Source organism: Pteronotus mesoamericanus, unplaced genomic scaffold (genome assembly GCF_021234165.1).
Source record: "Pteronotus mesoamericanus isolate MK-2021 breed Mesoamerican mustached bat unplaced genomic scaffold, CSHL_Meso_final contig_164, whole genome shotgun sequence".
NCBI classification, from domain to species: Eukaryota; Metazoa; Chordata; class Mammalia; order Chiroptera; family Mormoopidae; genus Pteronotus; species Pteronotus mesoamericanus.
In genome coordinates, this window is record NW_026555065.1 from 3,502,573 (window position 1) to 3,522,296 (window position 19,724).

Genomic DNA, 19,724 nt, shown 5'->3' on the forward strand with positions numbered 1-19,724 from the left:
CGAACCTCATCCCCAAATGAAAAAATGGAAAATAACAACATTGTAAGAGAACTGGAGTGATATATAATTTACTTTTCTGTTAATAAATGTAAGAGGATTTTATCACCACTTTAAAATTAATTGTTCTTAGACGTCTTGATGAAGAACAATAACTTGTTCCTTTTTAGTAATTTATTGTATTCAATTATGAATGAGAACTAATTATTAAAATTTTTGAACCAGGAGAATCTAACAAAAATACATTTTCATCCAAATTTCTCCCAAATTTCTGCTTATTAGTATAATAGCTATTTCAATGGCTAAAATAGTAACTTTCAAAAGATCTTATTAAATATGTATATATGTTTTCACAATAGTACTATTTCCATTCTCCTATTTCTGCATAGAAAGACATAAAACTATTATATGCAATAGTGACTATGTGCTTTAGTTTAAATAACATGAAGTTAGAGTCTAGGAAAAAGGAAAATATTTAAATCTCTTCATTATGAATAAAGTAAAGTGCTCTACCAAGATAATGTTTAAGACCAGTATCTATCAAAAGCTTATAATTTAAAACTCAGGGGTACATAAAAGTACATAAACACCTATAGAGGCTGGTTATGTAATTCTGACCTAGTCATGCAACTTCAGTAAATTTATCCTGAAGAAGAAAGAGCTGTAGCTATGTTCAAGGTTGTTTATCATAGCATTTAAAAATATTAGCAAAATAAGTAGAAGTAATAAATTATCAACAATAAGGAAATAGATCAATAATGTATGCCCATAAAATAAAATACTATGCAGCCATTAAAAATTATTTCAAAGACTATTTAATGAGATGAAAAAAAGTTATTTACAAAAGTGCTTTTGTTCTCCTACTTTTAGAGAATGAAAAGATGGTTAACTGGGTAAGATTGCTTGTTTTTTTGTAGAGCACCTCTTATAGGCAGTCAGCTAAGAGTGACTTAAAAGTTGAACAGAGTCTTCTCAGGAAAACAGACCATTACTTTCTTTTTGCTGTCAGTCTAGGAGGCATTTCTGAAAAGTTTAACCCCATTGTCTTGTGCAGATATCTTATGTGTAAAGGGATTGTTATATAGGAGCCATATATCTCTAAATACAACGAGGAGGAACATTTGATCCCTCTTTAGAGTTGCCTCCTAAACACATGGGATAATATTTATAGAGTATATATGAGCATTGAGTACAGACTCCAAGAAATATGGCATAAATTCTGAAAACTCATGACACTGGGAATATAGAAAATTGAATGAGTTTGGGATTATGATAAATATGGTGATAATTTTATCATAAACAAGTGTACTTCATTAGAATTTCTTTGCCCTCAGGTATTTTACAGTCTATACAAAAACAATTGTTTATTTTAAACAAACTTTTTTTAAAATTATATTTTATCGATTATGCTATTACAGTTGTAGCAATTTTGCCCCTTTGCCACCCTCCACCCAGCACCCCCCTTGCTCCCTCAGGCAATTCCAACATCATTCTTCATGTCCATGGGCATGTGTATAAATTCTTTGGCTACGCCATTTCCTATACCATACTTTACTGTTTTTGTAACTGCCTATTGGTGTTTCTTAATCCCCTCACCTCTTTACCCATTCCTCCACACCTGCTTCCCACCTGGCAACCATCAAAATGCTTTCTGTATCCATGATTCTGTCTATGGTCTTCATGTTTGCTTAGTTTGTTTTTTAGATTTAATTGTTGATAGATATGTATTTATTGCCATTTTATTGTTTATAGTTTTGATCTTCTTTTTCTTAAATTTAAGTCCCTTTAGCATTTCATGTAATAGTGGTTTGGTGATGATGAACTCCTTTAGTTTTTTCTTGTCTGGGAAGCTCTTCATCTACCCTTGGATTCTAAATGATAGCTTTGCTGTATAGAACACTCTTGGCTGTAGGTCTCTACTTTCATGACTTTAGATATTTCTTGCCAATCCCTTCTAGCTTGTAAAGTTTCTTTTGAGAAATCAGCTGAGAGTCTGATGGGAACTTCCCTGTAAGTAACTAACTTCTTTTCTCTTCCTGCTTTTAAGATTTTCTCCTCTTTAACCTTTGGCATTTTAATTATGATGTGTCTTGGAGTGGGCCTCTTTACATCCATCTTGTTTGGGACTGTCTGTGCTTCCTGGACTTACATGTCTATTTCTTTCACCAAATTAGGGAAGTTTTATTTCATTATTTTTTCAAATAGATTTCCTCTTTCTCTTCTTCTGGCACCCCTATGATGTGAATGTTGGACCTCTTGAAGTAGTCCCAGGGGCTGCTTATGCTGTCCTCATTTCTTCTTATCCTTTTTTTGTTGTTGTTTTGATTGGTTGTTTTTGCTTCCTTATTTTTCATTTTGTTAAAAAGATTTAATTTATTTCTTTTTAGAGAGAGGGGAAGGGAAGGAAAAAGAGAAGGACAGAAACATCAGTGCAGGGTTGCCTCTTGCGTACCCCCTACTGGGGACGAGGCCTGGCCTGAAATCCAGGCATGTGCCCTAACTAGGAATCGAACTAACGACCCTTTGGTTTACAGTCCAGTGCTCAATCCACTGAACCACACCAGCCAGGACTGTTTCCTTATTTTTCAAATCATTGATTTGATTCTCAGCTTTATCCCCTGTACTGTTGATTCCCTGTAAATTTTCTTTATTTCAATTAATGTATCCTTTGTTACTGACTGGATGTTTTTTTATGCTGCTGAGGTTCTCACTAAGTTCTTTGAGTATCCTTATAACCAGTGTTTTGAACTCTTGCATATGATAAGTTGCTTATCTCCATTTGTTTAGTTCTTTTTCTGGAGTTTTGATCTCCTTTCATTTGGGCCATTTTTCTTTGTTTCCTCATTTTGGCAGCCTTCCTGTGTTTGTTTCTATGTATTAGGTAGAACTGCTATGACTTCTTGTCTTGGTAGTGTGGCCTAATGTAGTAGGTGAACTATAGGATGCTGTGGCACAGCCTCCCCTATCACCCAAGATGGGTACTCAAGATGAGCCCTGCATGTGGGCTGAGTATACCCCCATCTTGTACTTGAGACTTGATGGCTGTTGGCAGGTCAATGGGAGGGATTTACCCAGGCCAGTCATCTGCAAGGACTGGCTGTGATCACTGACCACCAACATCCACACTCCATGGAAGATCAGCTGTGCAGGGACGTGGTGCTGGTACTCTCATGTGGTCAGTAGCTGTCCACTGGATGTGCAGGCTCGGGGGTTTCCAGGATGGTGCAGGCCAAGGTCAGCCCCCACTTTGTTCTTCCCAGGGCCACCCTGCTTGAGCTATAAGGCAATCTGAGGTGGCTGTTACTTGTGCTGGGCTTGGCAATTTCCCAGCAAAGCCAAGCTGTGAATCTAGGCTGGCTGCTGCTAGTGATGGCCTGGAGCCACTTAGCAAGAGGTGCAGGGGCTGGGGGCTCACTGAGGCTGGCTGTTGCTCGTTTGGATTTAGGAAGTTGTGAAGCATGAGCCAAAACCAGACATCACTGGGGTGGACCCATAAGTTGGGTGGGACGGAGTCTGAGGGGATCTTCAGGGTAGGGCAAATTGTGTTAGCTAAGTTGATGTAGTCTCAGATAATGCACCCACCTGCCGGCTCTGTGGCTCTGTGGCTCCGTAGGGGGAGGGTTCAGGAAAGAGATAATTGCCACTGCCTGCCTTTCTGTCTCAGAGAAAGCTGTCCCCCAGGTCTCGCCTGGAGCCCAGACATTTCAGTTTCTCCCTGTATGCCACTGGTGCCCTGGTGTTGGAGCGCAGAGGGAGTAAGTATGATTAAGTCCGGGTATAGGTTCTTTAAGAGGAACTACTTGAGACTCCAGAAGTTTCTTCTACCAAATCAGTCCCCACTAGTTTTTGCAGCCAGAAGTTGTGGGGACTTATCTTCCAGGGACTAGAACCCTGGACCGGGGGGCCTGGTATAGGGCTGGGACTCCTCGCTCCCAAGTTATCCCTCCCAAATTTTTATTCACCCACACTTTGGTGTGGGACCAGCCTATTCTTCATCTCTGCTCCTACTACCAGTCTGGATAGGTATGATTTCTTTAATTCCGTAGTTGTCAGACTGCCATTCACCTCAATTTCTGACAGTTCTGAGGGATGGTTATTCTATAGTTTACTTGTAAATTTGATGTGGTTGCGCAAGGAGGCGAGCCATGTTTACCTATGCTGCCATCTTGACCAGAAGTTTAAACTAGCATTTTCTAAAGCATGTTCTGAGGATTTTTCTAGTTTTTAAGTGGGAAAATATGGTTCATTGTCCAAATAGACTTGGGCAATGCTGGGTTAAGCAAAGTTAATCAGGTACTTTTATCAAAAAATTGCCGAGATTTTAATATTTTTATACATTGTAAGTATATAAAAGAGGCATGTAGTATATATACCTAATATATTGTACACAGAATTGTTTGCGTTTATTGGAACTAAATCTTCCATGAGCCACATTTTGGGACATTTTTGGTGTAGATTAAACTTTTTTTCTGTAACTGTTATGTAAGTAATAACAGTATTGTGGGGGTGTAATCTCCTAGTTAAAGAAACAAGGTTTAAGTGATACTAGACAATTGAAGGAAATTTTGCTATGAAAGTGTTTGCAAATACACAGTGGATTTTGTTTTGTGTATTTTTCCTTTGAATTTGTTATAAGCAGGCATTCCTGTTATAATCTCTGCCCTACTTTTTTTATTTGAAGTTCTGTTTGTTGAATCTGCTGAGATTCGTTCAGAGTATATTTTTCTTTGCATGCCTTGTTAGTTTTGGAATAGGAGGTGATGTTCATTTGGGCTTTATCTGTTGAAAACCTGGATTGAGTGTGGGGCGTACTCTGTAGAACTGTTTTTGCCTTTTCTTCCCCAGTGGTACCACTAGCCTGGGAACACAATTATTGTTAATAGCTCAGTTTGTTGCTTCCTGGGACCATGGCTTAATAAGGTCAAACCTCGAATCCAAGTATGAGCAGGCCTATTGTTATACATTCACAGAGGAGACTTTTTACCCTCCAAAGTAGGGCCCAGATTGGGGCAAACATTGTTATTTACCTTTACCAGTCAATGGATTTTTAAAATCTACTCTAACTGGAAATACAGTCCTTTGAGGCTCTTGACTTTATACAGCTGTCTCATTCCTAATTCCCTATCTTATGTGATCCCAGGGTCTTGTTTCCTGTTTCTGTGATATCTTTTAAAACATAAACCCCTTGATTACTAAGGAGGTCAGTGAACTTCCCCTACCCAGTATCAGCTTATATACTGCATTCTGGCCTTTGGTTGCCTCACTAGTTTTGGGCCCTAGGAATTTCCCTTACATTTTTGCATGTCAATCTGTGCCTTTAAAAGGATGTGGAGGTTTTATTTTCTGTCTATTTAGGTAATCTAAATGCTAAATATATTCTCATTTTTTTAAAAAAGGTATATTTTTTTATGTATGAAAGTGAAATATATGTACTAGTGTGTTTATCAAGGAGGTAGTGCATTTTTCATAGTTTTTTGTCTTTATTTGCACATAAACCACTTACACTTATTGGGTTTATTATAGGAAAATATTAGTCTTTTACTTTCCTTTCAGATGTAACCTTCTGTAATGGAAGATGATTGAAGATAAGGGCCCTCGTGTTGCTGACTACTTTGTTGTAGCAGGATTAACTGATGTTTCAAAGCCTCTTGAAGAAGAAATTCACTTCAATGATGCCTGTCATAAAGTAGCAAAACCAAAAGAACCTATCACAGATGTTTCAGTTATTATTAAATCTCTTGGGGAGGAAGTGCCACGGGATTATATGTGTATTGATGTTACCCCAACTGGATTGTCAGCTGACCTCAATAATGGAAGTCTTGTGGGACCACAGATTTACCTTTGCTATAGGAGAGGAAGAGACAAGCCTCCACTTACAGACCTGGGGTAAGTCTTTTTAAAAATAATTATTGTTATGAACCCAAATAATATGCCTTGTAGAGTTTGAAGTTAACTGTTCCAAATTTTTTTTCTTATAGCTATGCAGCAGCTTTAGAAAAATAGACACACACATATCTGTCCAGAGTTCTGTATTCTCTCACTGTGTTCATTATACCCTTTCACTGTCCCTTTGTCCCACAGCTTCCCAGCGCTTCCACCTTGTCTGGGTTTCTTTCTATTAATGGTAGGGGAGAAAATTTGAAAAACATTTACAGAAAAGTACCAGAAAATTAGTGTATTATCCTGGTAATAAAACTTTAAATTATTTTTAAAGTATGAGAAAAAGATGGCTTTAAGCATCTGCCATAATGATCATAAATGGATGCTTACATCTATATGAATCAAAAAAGGATCTTGAGGTAAATTAGTGCTTTCCTTAGGGTACTATGTTGAACTTGGGGCTCCTTTTTAATGTAAGAGCTTTACTGAGATACAGTTCACATACTATACAATTCACCCATTTAAAGTGCACAATTAAGTAGTTTTTAGTGTATTTCTGGAGTTGTGCGACCATCACCATAATAAATTAAAGAACATCTTCATGATGCCAAAAAGAAATCCTGTACTCACTTTAGTCACTATCACTATCCAGTTCTCCCTGGTCCCCTCAGCTCCAAGCAATCACCAGTCTGCTTCCTCTATAGATTTGCCTAATCTGAACATTTTCTATAAATGGAATCATAGTCTGTAGTTGTGTGTGTGTGGGTTGTGTGTATGTGACTGGCTTCTTTCACTTAGCATAATATTTTCAAGGTTTATCCATGTTGTAGTATGTGTCAGTGTTACCGAACAATGGACCTGTTGTAAGGGGAGCCCCAGACACCATTACCGGAACAGCGCCGCCCCCCTCCCCTTTCTCTGGGGTTCCTCTGTTCTTGGTTTGTTTGCCTGCCACCCTTGAAATCATGGCTCTCATTGGCAGAGCCTGGTGAAAAGGAAAGGAAGTATTTATTCAAAAGTTATACAGGTTTTGATTAATGGCTAAATACTGTCCTTGAATCTCAAAGTCCCTTTAAAACATCCACCATTTAAAACACACACACACACACACACACACACACACACACACAGTCCTGCCCTCCCACCCACCTTTTAAAACACCCACTCACACACACACATACACACACAGTCCTGCCCTCCCACCCACCATTTAAAACAGACACACACACACACACACAGTCCTGCTCTCCCACCCACCATTTAAAACACACACACACACACAGTCCTGCCCTCCCACCCACCATTTAAAACACACACACACACACACACACACACACACACACACACAGTCCTGCTCTCCCACCTACCATTTAAAACTCTCTCTCTCTCTCTCCTGCCCTCCCCTCTTTGCCCAGCCAGGTCAGTCAGGGGTGCTGTCCTTCAGAAGAAAAAGAACAGAAGTCCAGAGCTCAGCTAGGCAGGCCTCTCCTTATCCCCTGTACCATCCGCTGTGTTGCCACAATCAGTTCTTAATTCAGATCCATGTGGCACCTTCTCATTGCCCCCTAGCAAGAGTCTTTTTCTCTCCTTCCTGCAGGGTCTTCCCATTGTTCCCTTGCAGTGTGGAGCAAGCCATCTCCGAGCTATCATGCACACATGCTTTCGTGGAAGGGGTTGGGGGGGCGCCGGGGGTGGGGTGTGTCCGGACTGCCTGCATGGCTGCTACATCTTGCTTTTCTGCTTCCTAAGCCGCGTGGCCAAGAGCCTCTACCATGGCTACTGCACCTGTGTCCCAATCCAGACGGGAATCCTCCCCAGCAAGCCCTGCAATCAGGGAAGCTGCTTGCCCAGTTACCTCCTGGGTTAAACTTCTGCAAACTTTTCTGGTTAGCCTCGTTGATATGCAAAATAACCATCTTGGCATATGAGGAATGAAGCTATCCAGCTGTTATTGACATGCAGAGTAATTCTCAAAGGCCCTGCTCCTTGTCTGATATGAAGCTGGCCTGTTATTGACACCAAAGTAACTCAATGGCCCTGTTTCTCCTCTCCCATCCCCCCTGGCTGCGTGCCCTGGGGGTGGAGTGCAGATGAGAATATCCTATATTTTTCTTGGACACCCCAATTTCTGGACCCCATTACAAATCCCCCTGGGGGCCTAGCTGTACCCTTTTACATCAGTACTTTATTCCTTTCAGTGGCTGAATAATATTCCATCTTGGGGATACACCACAATGAACCTATCCTTTCATCAGATGGGTTTTTACTTTTTGGCTATTATAAATAATGCTACTTGAAATATTCATGTACAAGTTTTTGTATAGACATACATTTTCATTTCTCTGGTATATTTATTTAGAAATCAAATTGCTCAGTCATATGGTAACTGTGTTTAATGTTTTAAGGAACTGCCAGAGTGTTTTCCAAAGCAGCTGTACTGTTTTGCATTCCCACCAGTTTTGTAATCCCACTCCCATGGTAGGAAGCTTCCAATTTCTTCACCTCCTAGCCAACATTCTGCTTGTAATTTCAATTATCTGTCCTAATGGGTGTGAAGTGACATCTCATTGTGGTCTTGATTTGCATTCACCTGATGGCTGATGGTGTTGACCATCTTTCATGTGCTTATAAGCCATCTGTATATCTTTGGAGAAATGCCTATTTAGATTCTTTTTCCTGTTTTTAATTAGGTTGTCTTTTTATTGTTCAGATTTGAGAGTTCTTTGTATATTCTAGTATCAAGTTCCTTTCCAAATATGTGACTTACGGATAATTTCTCCCATTCTGTGGGTTGTCTTTTCACTTTTTTATAATATTGTTTGAAGCTGAAAAGTTTTAAATTTTGATGAGGTCTGATATTTTGTTGTTGGTGTTGTTGCTTATGTTTTGGTGTCATATCTAAGAAGGCTTTTACTAACCTAAGGTTATGAAGATTCACACTGAACTTTTCATCTAAGAGTGAAATTACAACCTTTACATTTAGGTCTTTGATCCATTTTTATTTAATTTTTGTATATGGTAGAGGAACAGCTCCTATCTTTTTCTTTCCTTTTAAATTATATTTTATTGATTATGCTATTAGAGTTGTCCCAATTTTCCCCCTTTGCCCCCGCAACCTAGCATCCCCACTCCCTCAGGAAATCTCTGCCCTTCTGTTCATGTCCATGGGTCATGTGTATAATTTCTTTGTCTACTTCATTTCCTGTACTATAGTTTACATCCTCATGGCTATTCTGTAACTACCTATTTGCACTTTTAATCCCCTCACCTCTTCACCCGTTCCCCCACACCACCTTCCTATCTGGCAACCATCAAAATGCTCTCCTTATCCGTGATTCTCTCTTCCTCTTGTTTGCTTAGTTTGTTTTTCAGATTCAGTTGTTAATAGGTATGTGTTTATTGTCATTTTATTGTTCATAATATTGATCTTTTTTTCTTAAGTCCTTTTAGCATTTCATGTAATAATGGTTTAGAGATGATGAACTCCTTTATTTTTCTTGCCTGGGAAGCTCTACCTGCCCTTCGATTCTAAATGATAGCTTTGCTGGGTAGAGCATTCTTGGCTGTAGGTTCCCGCTCTTCATGACTTTGAATACTTCTTGCCAATCTATGACAAGAAATTTGAGTATTTCTAACCTGCAAAGTTTCTTTTGAAAACTCAGCTGATAGCCTGATTATAACTCCCCTGGAGGTAACTAACTTCTTTTCTCTTGCTGCTTTTAAGATTTTCTCTTTAACTTTTGGCATTTTAATTGTAATGTGTCTTGGAGGCGCCTCCTTGCATCCCTCTTGTTTGGCACTCTGTGCTTCCTGGACTTGTAAGCCTATTTCCTTCACCAAATTAGGGAAGTTTTTTTTCATTATTTTTTCAAATGGAGTTCCAATTTCTTGCTCTTTCTCTTCTCCTTCTGGCATCCCTATGATGTGAATGTTGGTACACTTGAAGTAGTCCCAGAGGCTTCTTACATTATCTTCGTTTTTTGGTTTTTGTTTTTTATTCTTTTTTCTTCTTGTTCTTGTTAGTTGTTTTTTGTTTCCTTATGTTCCATATCATTGTTTTGATTCTTGGCTTCATCCATTCTACTGTTTATTCCCTATAAAGTGTTCTTTATTTCCATTAGTATATCCTTCATTTTTGCCTCAGTCTACTTTATGCTGTTAAGGTTCTCACTAAGTTTCTTGATCATCCTTATAACCTGTATTTTGAACTCTGCACCTGATAAATTGCTTTTCTCCTTGTTTAGCTCTTTTTCTGGAGTTTCGATCTGTTCTTTCATTTGGGCCATTTTTCTTTGTCTCCTCGTATTGGCAGCCTGCCTGTGTTTGTTTCTGTGTACTGTCTTGGTAGTGTGGCCTAATGTAGTAAGTGAACTATGGGGTCCAATGACACAGCCTCCTCTATCACCCAGGCTGGGTACTCGAGGTACACCCTCCATGTGGGCTGAATATACTCTCCTCTTGTAGTTGGGCCTTGATGGCTGTTGGAAGGTCATTGGGAGGGGATTACCTAGGCCAGTCAGCTGCAAGGATTGGTTGTGACCACTGACAACCAACCTCCACCCTCTGTGGAGAATCAGCTGTGCAGGGGTAGGTTGGTGGTGCTCCGATGTGGTCAGAAGCTGTCTACTGGGTACACAGATTCTGGAGTTTCCCAGATGGTGCAGGCCAGTGTCTCCTGTTCCACCCAGGGCCACCCTGCCTGAGCTACAAAGCAATCTGTAGATGACTACTGTTTGTGCTTGGCTTGGAGGTTCCCAGGTGAACCTAACTGTGGTCCAAAGCTAGCTGTTACTAGTGTCAGGCCTGGGGCCGCTTAGCAAGCTGTACAGGGGCTGGCAACTCATTTAGGCAGCCTGTTGCTTATTTGAGAGGCTTTAGTAAGATGTGAATCCTGAACCGAGGCTCACCATTCATGTAGAAAAGCCACAGTTAACAGCTTGGGTGGTCTGTAGGTTGGGTGGGGCCGAGCCTCAGGGATTCCAGGGATTCTCTAGGTCAGAGCAAACCATGTGAGCCAGGTTGATGGAATTTCACATATGGGCCCCCAACTGCTGGCTCTGTGGCTCTGTGGGATTCGGGCTCAGAAAAGGAGCAATGTCCTCTGCTCACCTTCCTGCCTGGGAGGAAGCTGTCCCCCAGCTACTGTCCTGATGCCAGACACCTCAGTTCCTTCCCGTATGCCGCTGGTGCCTTCTAAGCCACCACTCCAGGGTTGGAGTTCAGACAGAGTGAGTCAGTAAGTCCGTGTGCAAGCCCTTTAAGAGGCACTTCTTGGGAACCTGGTAGTCCCTTTCACTGACTCAAGTCCCACTGGTTTTTACAGCCAGAAGTTACAGGGGCTTATCTTCCTGGCACTGGAACCCTGGGCAGGGGTGCCTGGTGTGGGACTGGGACCTCTTGTTCCTGAAATACCACTCTCAAATTTTTATCCCCCACACATGGATGTGGTGGGCCAGCCCATTCCATGCCTCCACTTCTCTGTATCTCCTACCAGTCTGGATGGATGTGGGTTTTTTAGTTCTATACTTGTCGAACTTCCATTCAACTTGATTTCTGATGGTTCTAAATAATGGTTGTTCTATAGTTTACTTGTAATTTTGATGTGGTTGTATTTGGAGTCAAGCCATGTTTACCTACACCTCCATCTTGGCTGCAAGTCTTATGCTTTTGAATATCGATGTCCTGTTTTTCCCAGCACCATCTGCTAAAGAGAATGTTCTTCCCCAATTTAAAAAATTAATTGCCCGTAGACTTATGGGCTTAACTTCTGGGCTCTCAATTCTATTCCTTTTGTCTACATGTCTGTCCTTATGCCAGTGCTACATAGTTTTGATTACTGTGGCTCTCTAGTAAGCATTTATGTTGGAATGTAAGTATTCCAATTTTGTTCTTCTTTTTCAAGATTCTTTTGGCTATTCTGGGTCTCTTCAATTTTCATATGAATCTTAGGATTAACTTGTCTATTTTTGCAAAGTTGGGTTTTTTTAAAGAGAAATATACGCATGTTTTACATTTGTGTAAAAGAGGATTATATAAATGTAAAGGTATATAATTTTTGAATGAAAGAAGAAATATTTAAAAGGTAGAAAAATAAGATTTACATAAGAAAACTGAATGAAAAAGACCAAAGGAAGGCTAGAAGTAGCTCTAAGAATACCTTCAAATAGATGAAGAATTGATGAGGAGTGAAGATTAGCTTAATTTACAGTGTTTTCATTAAAAATAGGGAAGATATGGACATCCTTACTGATGTCACCAAAAGGGGCTATAAAAGTTCCATCTCCTATTATATTAAGTCTGAAAGAGGATATGTAGTTATGTTTACTAACACCTGAGGGAAGATAGGATGAGCTCCTGAATATTCTTCTGCTTTTAAATTTCTATTATGTAATAGTCGATATCAAAAAGTTACATTAAAATCAGTCTTTATTCTCTTAAGTCATGAATTAATTGCAATAATTTTAAATTGGTTGCAGAACAGCTACTATATTGCTTTGTATGAAGTTTACATATTTAGTAAATGGCTTGGGAAAGTAAGCCAGCTATTAGAACTTATTTTCAAAAGATTAGGTGAGTTGTTCCAATGACCACTATCATCAGAATTTTAGCTTGTGGATTAAATGAAGGCAACGTTACAGATTCTCATTTGAGTGTTGCAGTTCCTTATAGTAAATATGAGGAATTTTCCAAGAATAAGAAGGATTCTCTGATAGGAAAAGACTTGAACTAGAATAAATAGACCACTCATATAGTTACCCTTATATATTTGTGATTGTGAAGAATATAATATTATTCTTGCCTTTAAAATCTTAGTTTATTTTTATTATCTTTAAAAAATTTTTTTTAATTATATTGTTCAAATACATTTGTCTCCATTTTCCCACCACTATTTTCCCCTGCCGCACCCACCCCTACCTCCCATCCTCAATCCTTCCCTACTCTGGCTTTGTCCGTGGGTCCTTTATACAAGTTCCTTGATTTTACCCTTCCCCTTCTTTTCCCCATTACCACCTCCCTTCTTCCCTCTTGTTATTGTTGATTTGTTTTTTCTTTAAATGTTACTGGTTATATTTTCCTTGCTTGTTTGTTTTGTTGATTAGGTTCCACTTATAGGTGCGATCATATGGTATTTGTCTTTCACTCCCTGGCTTATTTCGCTTTTGCAAAACAAGCCTCAACAAATTCAAGAAAATTAAAATCATAACAAGCATTTTCTTGGACCACAAGGGCTTGAAACTAGAAACTACCCTCAAGGAAAAAACTAAAACACATTCAAATTCATGGAGACTGAATAGCATGCTTATTAAACAATGAATAGGTTAATAATGAGATCAAAGAAGAGATCAAAAAGTTCCTGGAAACAAATGAAAATGAACATGCAACAACAGTCCAGAACCTAAGGGACACAGTAAAAGCAGCCCTGAGAGGGAAATTCATAGCAATACAGGCCTACCTAAAAAAGAGAAACATTTCAAATAAACGACACCCTGTTGGTAGGAATGCAGACTGGTTATAGCCACTGTGGAAAACAGTTTGGAATTTCCTCAAAAAGCTAAAAATGGAACTGCCTTTTGACCCAGAAATTCCACTGCTGGGATTCTACCCTAAGAATCTTGAAACACCAACTCAAAAGAACACTGCACCCCAGTGTTCATAGCAGCACAACTTACAATAGCCAAGTGCTGGAAGCAACCTAAGTGCCCATCTTTTATTTTTTTCAATTACAGTTTGCATTTAGTATTATTTGGTACTAGTTTCAGGTGTCAGTGTAGCGGTTATAGTCATATACCTTACAAGGTATTCCACCCCGGTATTTCCAGTACCCATCTGGCACCCTGCATAGTTATCACAATATTATTGACTATATTTCCTATGCTGTACTTTACATCCCCTTGAATGCTTTGTAAATGACAATCTGTACTTCCATATCCCTTGACCTTTTTATCCCAATCCCTCAACCCCTCCTCCGCTCTGGCAACCATCAGTGTGTTCTCTGCATATATGAGTCTCTATTTTGTTTGTTTATATTTTTCTTTAGATTTCACACATGCATGAAATCATATGGTATTTGTCTTTTTCTGACTGACTTATTTCACTTTGTGTAATACCCTCTAGGCCCACCCATGCTGTTGCAAATGGATAAGATTTCATTCCTTTTTAAGGCTGGGTAATATTCCTTTGTATATAAGAACTACAGCTTTTTTATCCACATACTTATCTATTCATGGGCACTCAGGATGCTTCCAGATCTTGGCTGTGGTAAATAGTGCTGCAGCGAACATAGAGTGCATGTTTTCTTTTGAATTAGTGTTTTGGGTTTTTTCAAATATATATACAGGTCCCATTTTTAATTTTTTGGGGAACCACCATGCTGTTGTTCATAGTGGTTGCACCAGTCTATTCCCACCAACAGTGCACAAGGGTTTCCTTTCCTTTACATTCTTGATAACACTTGTTTGTTGAAATGTATTGATTATAGCCATTCTGACAGGTATGAGGCAATGTCCCATTGTGGTTTTAATTTTCATTTCTCTGATGATTAGTAATGTTGAACATCTTATCGTATGTTTATTGGCTATCTGTATGTCCTCTTTAAAGAGGCGACTATTCAGATCCTTTACTTATTTTTAATTGGATTGCTTTTCTTGGTGTCAAGTTGTACTTTTTTTTTTTAAGATTTTATTTATTTCTATAGAGAGGGGATAGGAGGGGGAAAGAGAGGGAGAGAAACATCAATGTGTGATAGAAATTTCTTCTCTAATCACCCCAACCAGGGACCTGGCATGCAACTCAGGCATTTGTTTTGACCAGGAATCAAACTGGTGATCTTTTGGTTCCCAGCCTGGCACCCAATACGCTGAGCCACACCAGCCAGGGCGAGTTGCATGAGTTCTTTATAGATTTTGGATATTAACCCCTCATCAGATGTATAATTGACAAATATCTTCTTACATTCAGTGGGTTGTCTTTTCATTTTGCTGTGCAAAAACTTTTTAATTTGATGTAGTCCCATTTGTTTGTTTTTTCTTTTGTTTCCCTTGCCCTAGGAGATATATCAGAAAAAAAATACTACTAAGAGAAATGTCTGAGATTTTACTACCTATATTTTCTTCTAAGAATTTTATGGTTTCAAGTCTTACATTTAAGTCTTTAATCCATTTTGAGTTTATTCTTGTACATGGTATAAGAAAGTGACCTAGTTTCATATTTTTTGCATGTATCTGTCCAGTATCTCCAACACCATTTATTAAATAGACTGTCTTTACCCCATTGTATGTTCTTGTCTCCTTTGTCAAATATTAATTGACCGTGTAAGTGTGAGGTTATTTCTGGACTCTCTATTCTGTTCCATTGATCTATATGTTTTTATGCCAGTGCCAGGCTGTTTTGATTACTACAGCCTTATAGTAATTTCAGGTAATGTGGTTCCTCTACCTTTGCTCTTCTTTCTCAAGATTGCTGTGGCTATTTGGGGTCTTTTGTAGTTCTGTACACATCTTTGGAAAATTTGTTCTGGTTCTGTAAAATACGCTATCGCTATTTTGATAGGAATTGTGTTGAATCTATAGATTGCTTTGGGTAGCATGTACATTTTAATGATGTTAATTCTTCCTGTCCATAAACACAGTATATACTTCCATTTATGTGTATCTTCTTCAGTTTCTTTCTTCAGTGTCTTTTAATTTTTTGAATACAGGTTTTTTACATCCTTGATTAAACTTACTTCTAGGTATTTTTTATGCAGTTGTAAATGGGATTGTTTTCTTAGTTTCTCTTTCTGATAACTCGTGTATAAAAATGCAACTGATTTCTGTATATTTATTTTGTATCCTTAAAAGCTTACAGTTTGGACAATAAAAGTTATCTAATTATATAAGAATAAAAAATAGTAATGCAAAATGCAACACCACAATATCTGATAAAATAAAATAGATATCTTATGTGTCACAGGTTATATTCTATATCTTTTAAGAATTTGAATAAATGGCAGTTTGTGTTTCTGTGCTGTATTTTTATTTTCATGTTTTTAATTGAGCATCTGTGTGGCAGGCACTTATTGGAGACCTTCCTTATGCTATCATCTAATTTTCTCAAGATCCTGTGAGTTAAATTTTTTTAATTTTATAGCTGAGTAGTATAAAGCTCAAAGATTAAGTAACTGCCTAAGATGCTATAGTCAGTAACAAGTGGTAGGAATTTGAATTTAGATGTGTCTAATTTCTGTGTGTTACAGTACCTTTTTTAAGATTAAAAACAGACAGGAAAAAAAGCAAGATCAAAAAGAAGAGAAGGAATAAGCAATTAAGCCAACAATAGGATAAACATAGTTGCTATGATTAAGCATTCAATTTAGCCCTAAATTTTCAAAATAAAATGCTGAGAAAATTTGTTTCTTGACAGGCTGGACAAAAAGGAAAAGTAAATACTATATTAGATTACCCTGACTGGTTTGCCTCTGTTGGTTGGGTGAATCCCACAAAGCAAAATGTTGCTGGTTCAATTCCCAGTCAGGGCATATGCCTAAGTTGCAGTTGGGTACCCAGGGCATGTAGGAGAGGCAACTAACTGATCAATGTTTCTCTTTCTCTTTCCCTTTCTCTCCCCTTTCCTCTCTCTCTAAAATCAATAAACATGTCCTCTGGTGATGATTTTTTTAAAAAAGAAATAATTTGACCAATTTCTGGCTCTAAATTTTCTTTGTTTAATAAGATTTTATAAAAAGGAATACTGATTGATGTTGGGGATGTTGCCTGTTAAAACAATTTCTACAGCAAAAACACTAAATATAGTAGACCTTTAATTTTTATTTTGACTGATGCGAAGGACTTAGCTTTAAAGTCAAATTGGTGATATCTGTGAAAGAATAAACTATATTATTCAAATATGACATTTTCTTTGTGTCTCCAAATACTTTAAGTAGAGTAGTTAGAAGACTTAAGGAATGAATGCCTGCCCTGCCCTGATGAAAAGCCTATGATTTTACCCTAATAAAGAAGAAACAGAAAAAAACAAACCTATGTCTTTCACCCATAATTTTGAGGTTACATTCTCTTAAACCTGAGTGGGAAATATTGAAAGTAAAAATGTGTGAGCAGGTTCTATACCTTCTGGTTAAGGAGCCTTTCGTAAAATTTTAATTTTGGCCACAATACAAAGTTGCTTTTTACCAAGATGATGCTTGGTTTTAGAGACAAAAATAAATAAACCCATTAACTAGAACGCTAAAACAAGTTCCTGTGCCCTTAATTTTTGATATCCTGTGGTTTCTGTCAACAAACACAAAGTTTAACCTGAATTTTTCTCACATTACTTAAATTTTAGGTAGAAAAAAAACCAGTTATCCTTTAATTTTATATGGGACTACACAATTCAAACTTGCAATAAGATCGGAATCTCTGCTACATATAAGGATCAGTTCATGACACCTGATAATACTACCTTTCATATTTCAGGGTGCCTTATGTTTGTGTATTTATTTTTTAGGGTTTTATATGACTGGAAAGAAAGATTGAAACAGGGGTGTGAAATTATTCAGAGTACTCCCTATGGACGCCCTGCAAATATCAGTGGCAGTACCTCATCACAAAAAATTTACATCACTTACCGAAGAGCCTCTGAAAACATGACTCAGAATACGTTGGCTGTCACAGACATATGTATTATTATACCCAGTAAAGGAGAAAGTCCACCACACACATTCTGCAAAGTCGACAAGAATCTCAATAACAGTATGGTAAGTGACTCTTTTGCACTGATAAAATTAGCCACTGATGAAAATGACCATACTCTAAAATCTCTGTTTGGAAAACAGCATAGCGTAATTACTGAAGTAAAAATATGTTTTTAAAGATGTTGGATATTTTATGTTTAGGAATGTACTTTAGTTGTACTTTCAAAAAGAGCTATGCGAAAAGCCTTTTTTTTAATTAAAAAAAATTTCCTCCTTACTGAAAAAGTAATGCACTAGCCAAAGTTAACCCCTCCCTCCATTTGTGCATGAGATCCCATATACTACTAACCCATTTGAGGACACTGCTTCAGCAGTTCTCCTTACTTTCTTTGTGAATCATCCATTTTTCTCTCTATTGGATTATTTTCTCCAGCATGCAAACCATGTTTCTCCCATGTTTACAAAACTTGACCCCTTTATCCTCTTCCATCTATTGCCCCATTTTATTGTTCTCCTTTATAATAAAAAGCCTGAAGAGAGTTGTCTGTATTCTATCCCCTTCTTCACTTTGACTTTTCAGTTAGGCTTTTGTCTCCACCGTTCTACCAAGATTGCTCTTATTGTTGAATCAAATGATCAGTTCTTCATCTTATTATTGGCAGATTTTGACATAGATGATCACTTCTTCCTTCTTGAAACAGTTGCAAGAAGAGAAGATGTATTCTTTTTCTATGTACCCTCTTACTTTTTCCTCCTACCTCACCAATCTTTCCTTTTCTACCATTGCTGATTCCTTCCCATCTCCCTAACCTCTACACAATGGAATGTCCCAAGGGTTAGTCTGCAGACCGTTTATCTGTACCACCTAAACTCACGCCCTTGATGATCTAAATACAGGCTATGTGTGAATGACTTCTAAATGTATATGTCTACTAGGTTTGTAAATGAGGAGGAAAAAGAAAACCAATCTAATGGACATGAGGAAATATGTGTTGAATTTTTTTTCAAGTTCCTACATGATTTTTGTACCAGGCTTACAGCTTTGGTCTCAAAAGAATCTCCTCTGCCTCTCCACCACCCATTGAGCTTATGTACAGAAAGAGTTTTCAAGAATTATTAGTTTTTAAGCTTTGAATCATAGGCCTTAAATGATTTGGACTTTGATTGATTTTGAATAGAATCATAATGTTTTAGAGCTGGAGGAAAACTTAACAATGGTCATGTGGTACAAAAATGCAAAAATTTGTAGTTGAGGGTACAGCTAACTCTTGGCAAATTTGGGACTCCTCAGTTTTTGAATCATTGAGAGTATTTTTTAGTACTCTATGCAAATAGCCCTACAGCCAATATCATACTCAATGGACAAAAACTAAAAGTGTTTTCCTTAAGATCGGGGGAGAAGGCAGAGATGTCCACTTTCACCAATCTCATTCAACATAGTACTGGAAGTCCTAGCCCCAGCAATCAGACAAGAAGAAATAAAAGGCATACAAATTGGGAAGGAGGAGTAAAACTGTCATTGTTCTCAGATGACATGATATTGTACATAGAAAACCCTAAAGACTCCACCAAAAAACTAATAGATTTAATAAATGAATTCAGCAAAGTAACAGGATACAAAATTAATATCCAGAAATGAAAACAATCCCATTTGCAATTGCAACAAAAAAATAAAGTACCTAGAAATAAACCTAACCAAGGAGGTAAAAGACCTGTACTCAGAAAACCATAAGACATTGAAGAAAAAAATACAGGAAAATACAAACAAGTGGAAGCATGTACCATGTTATGGATTGGAAGAGTTAACATCATACTCTATGTAATGTCTCTTGTTTTACAACCTTTCAAAACTGTCAGTGTTTATTAACTTTATTTTTGTTGTTAACACTATTACAGATGTCCCCATTCCTCCCCCTCTTCTTGTCCCCCTGCTTCACTCAGTCCCCACCCTCTCTTCCATCTGGCCACCACCACATTATTATTTGTGTCTGTGAGTTATGCATATATGTCCTTTGGCTAATCCCTTCACCTTCTTTAGCAAGTTTATTTAGAAAAGTGGAGTTATTAACAAAACCAGTAATTAAATCATATACCTAATTCCTGAAAAAAGAAAGCATTTGAAAGTGTGTTTTTGCCAGGACAAATCATAATATGAATAGTTTATAGGTTAAACATT

General features: G+C 37.9%; 1 protein-coding gene across 4 annotated transcripts in view; it reads left to right on the forward strand.

The window, feature by feature from the left end:
* DENND4A (DENN domain containing 4A) overlaps window positions 1-19,724 on the forward strand; it is a 111,563-nt gene that overhangs the window by 29,737 nt on the left and 62,102 nt on the right. For all 4 annotated transcript variants that reach the window (XM_054565260.1, XM_054565261.1, XM_054565262.1 and 1 more), the window contains exons 4-5: window positions 5,551-5,883; window positions 17,362-17,611. In XM_054565260.1, the coding sequence (XP_054421235.1) occupies window positions 5,573-5,883; window positions 17,362-17,611 (561 nt within the window). In that variant the 5' untranslated portion in view covers window positions 5,551-5,572. The remainder of the gene's footprint in view (window positions 1-5,550; window positions 5,884-17,361; window positions 17,612-19,724) is intronic.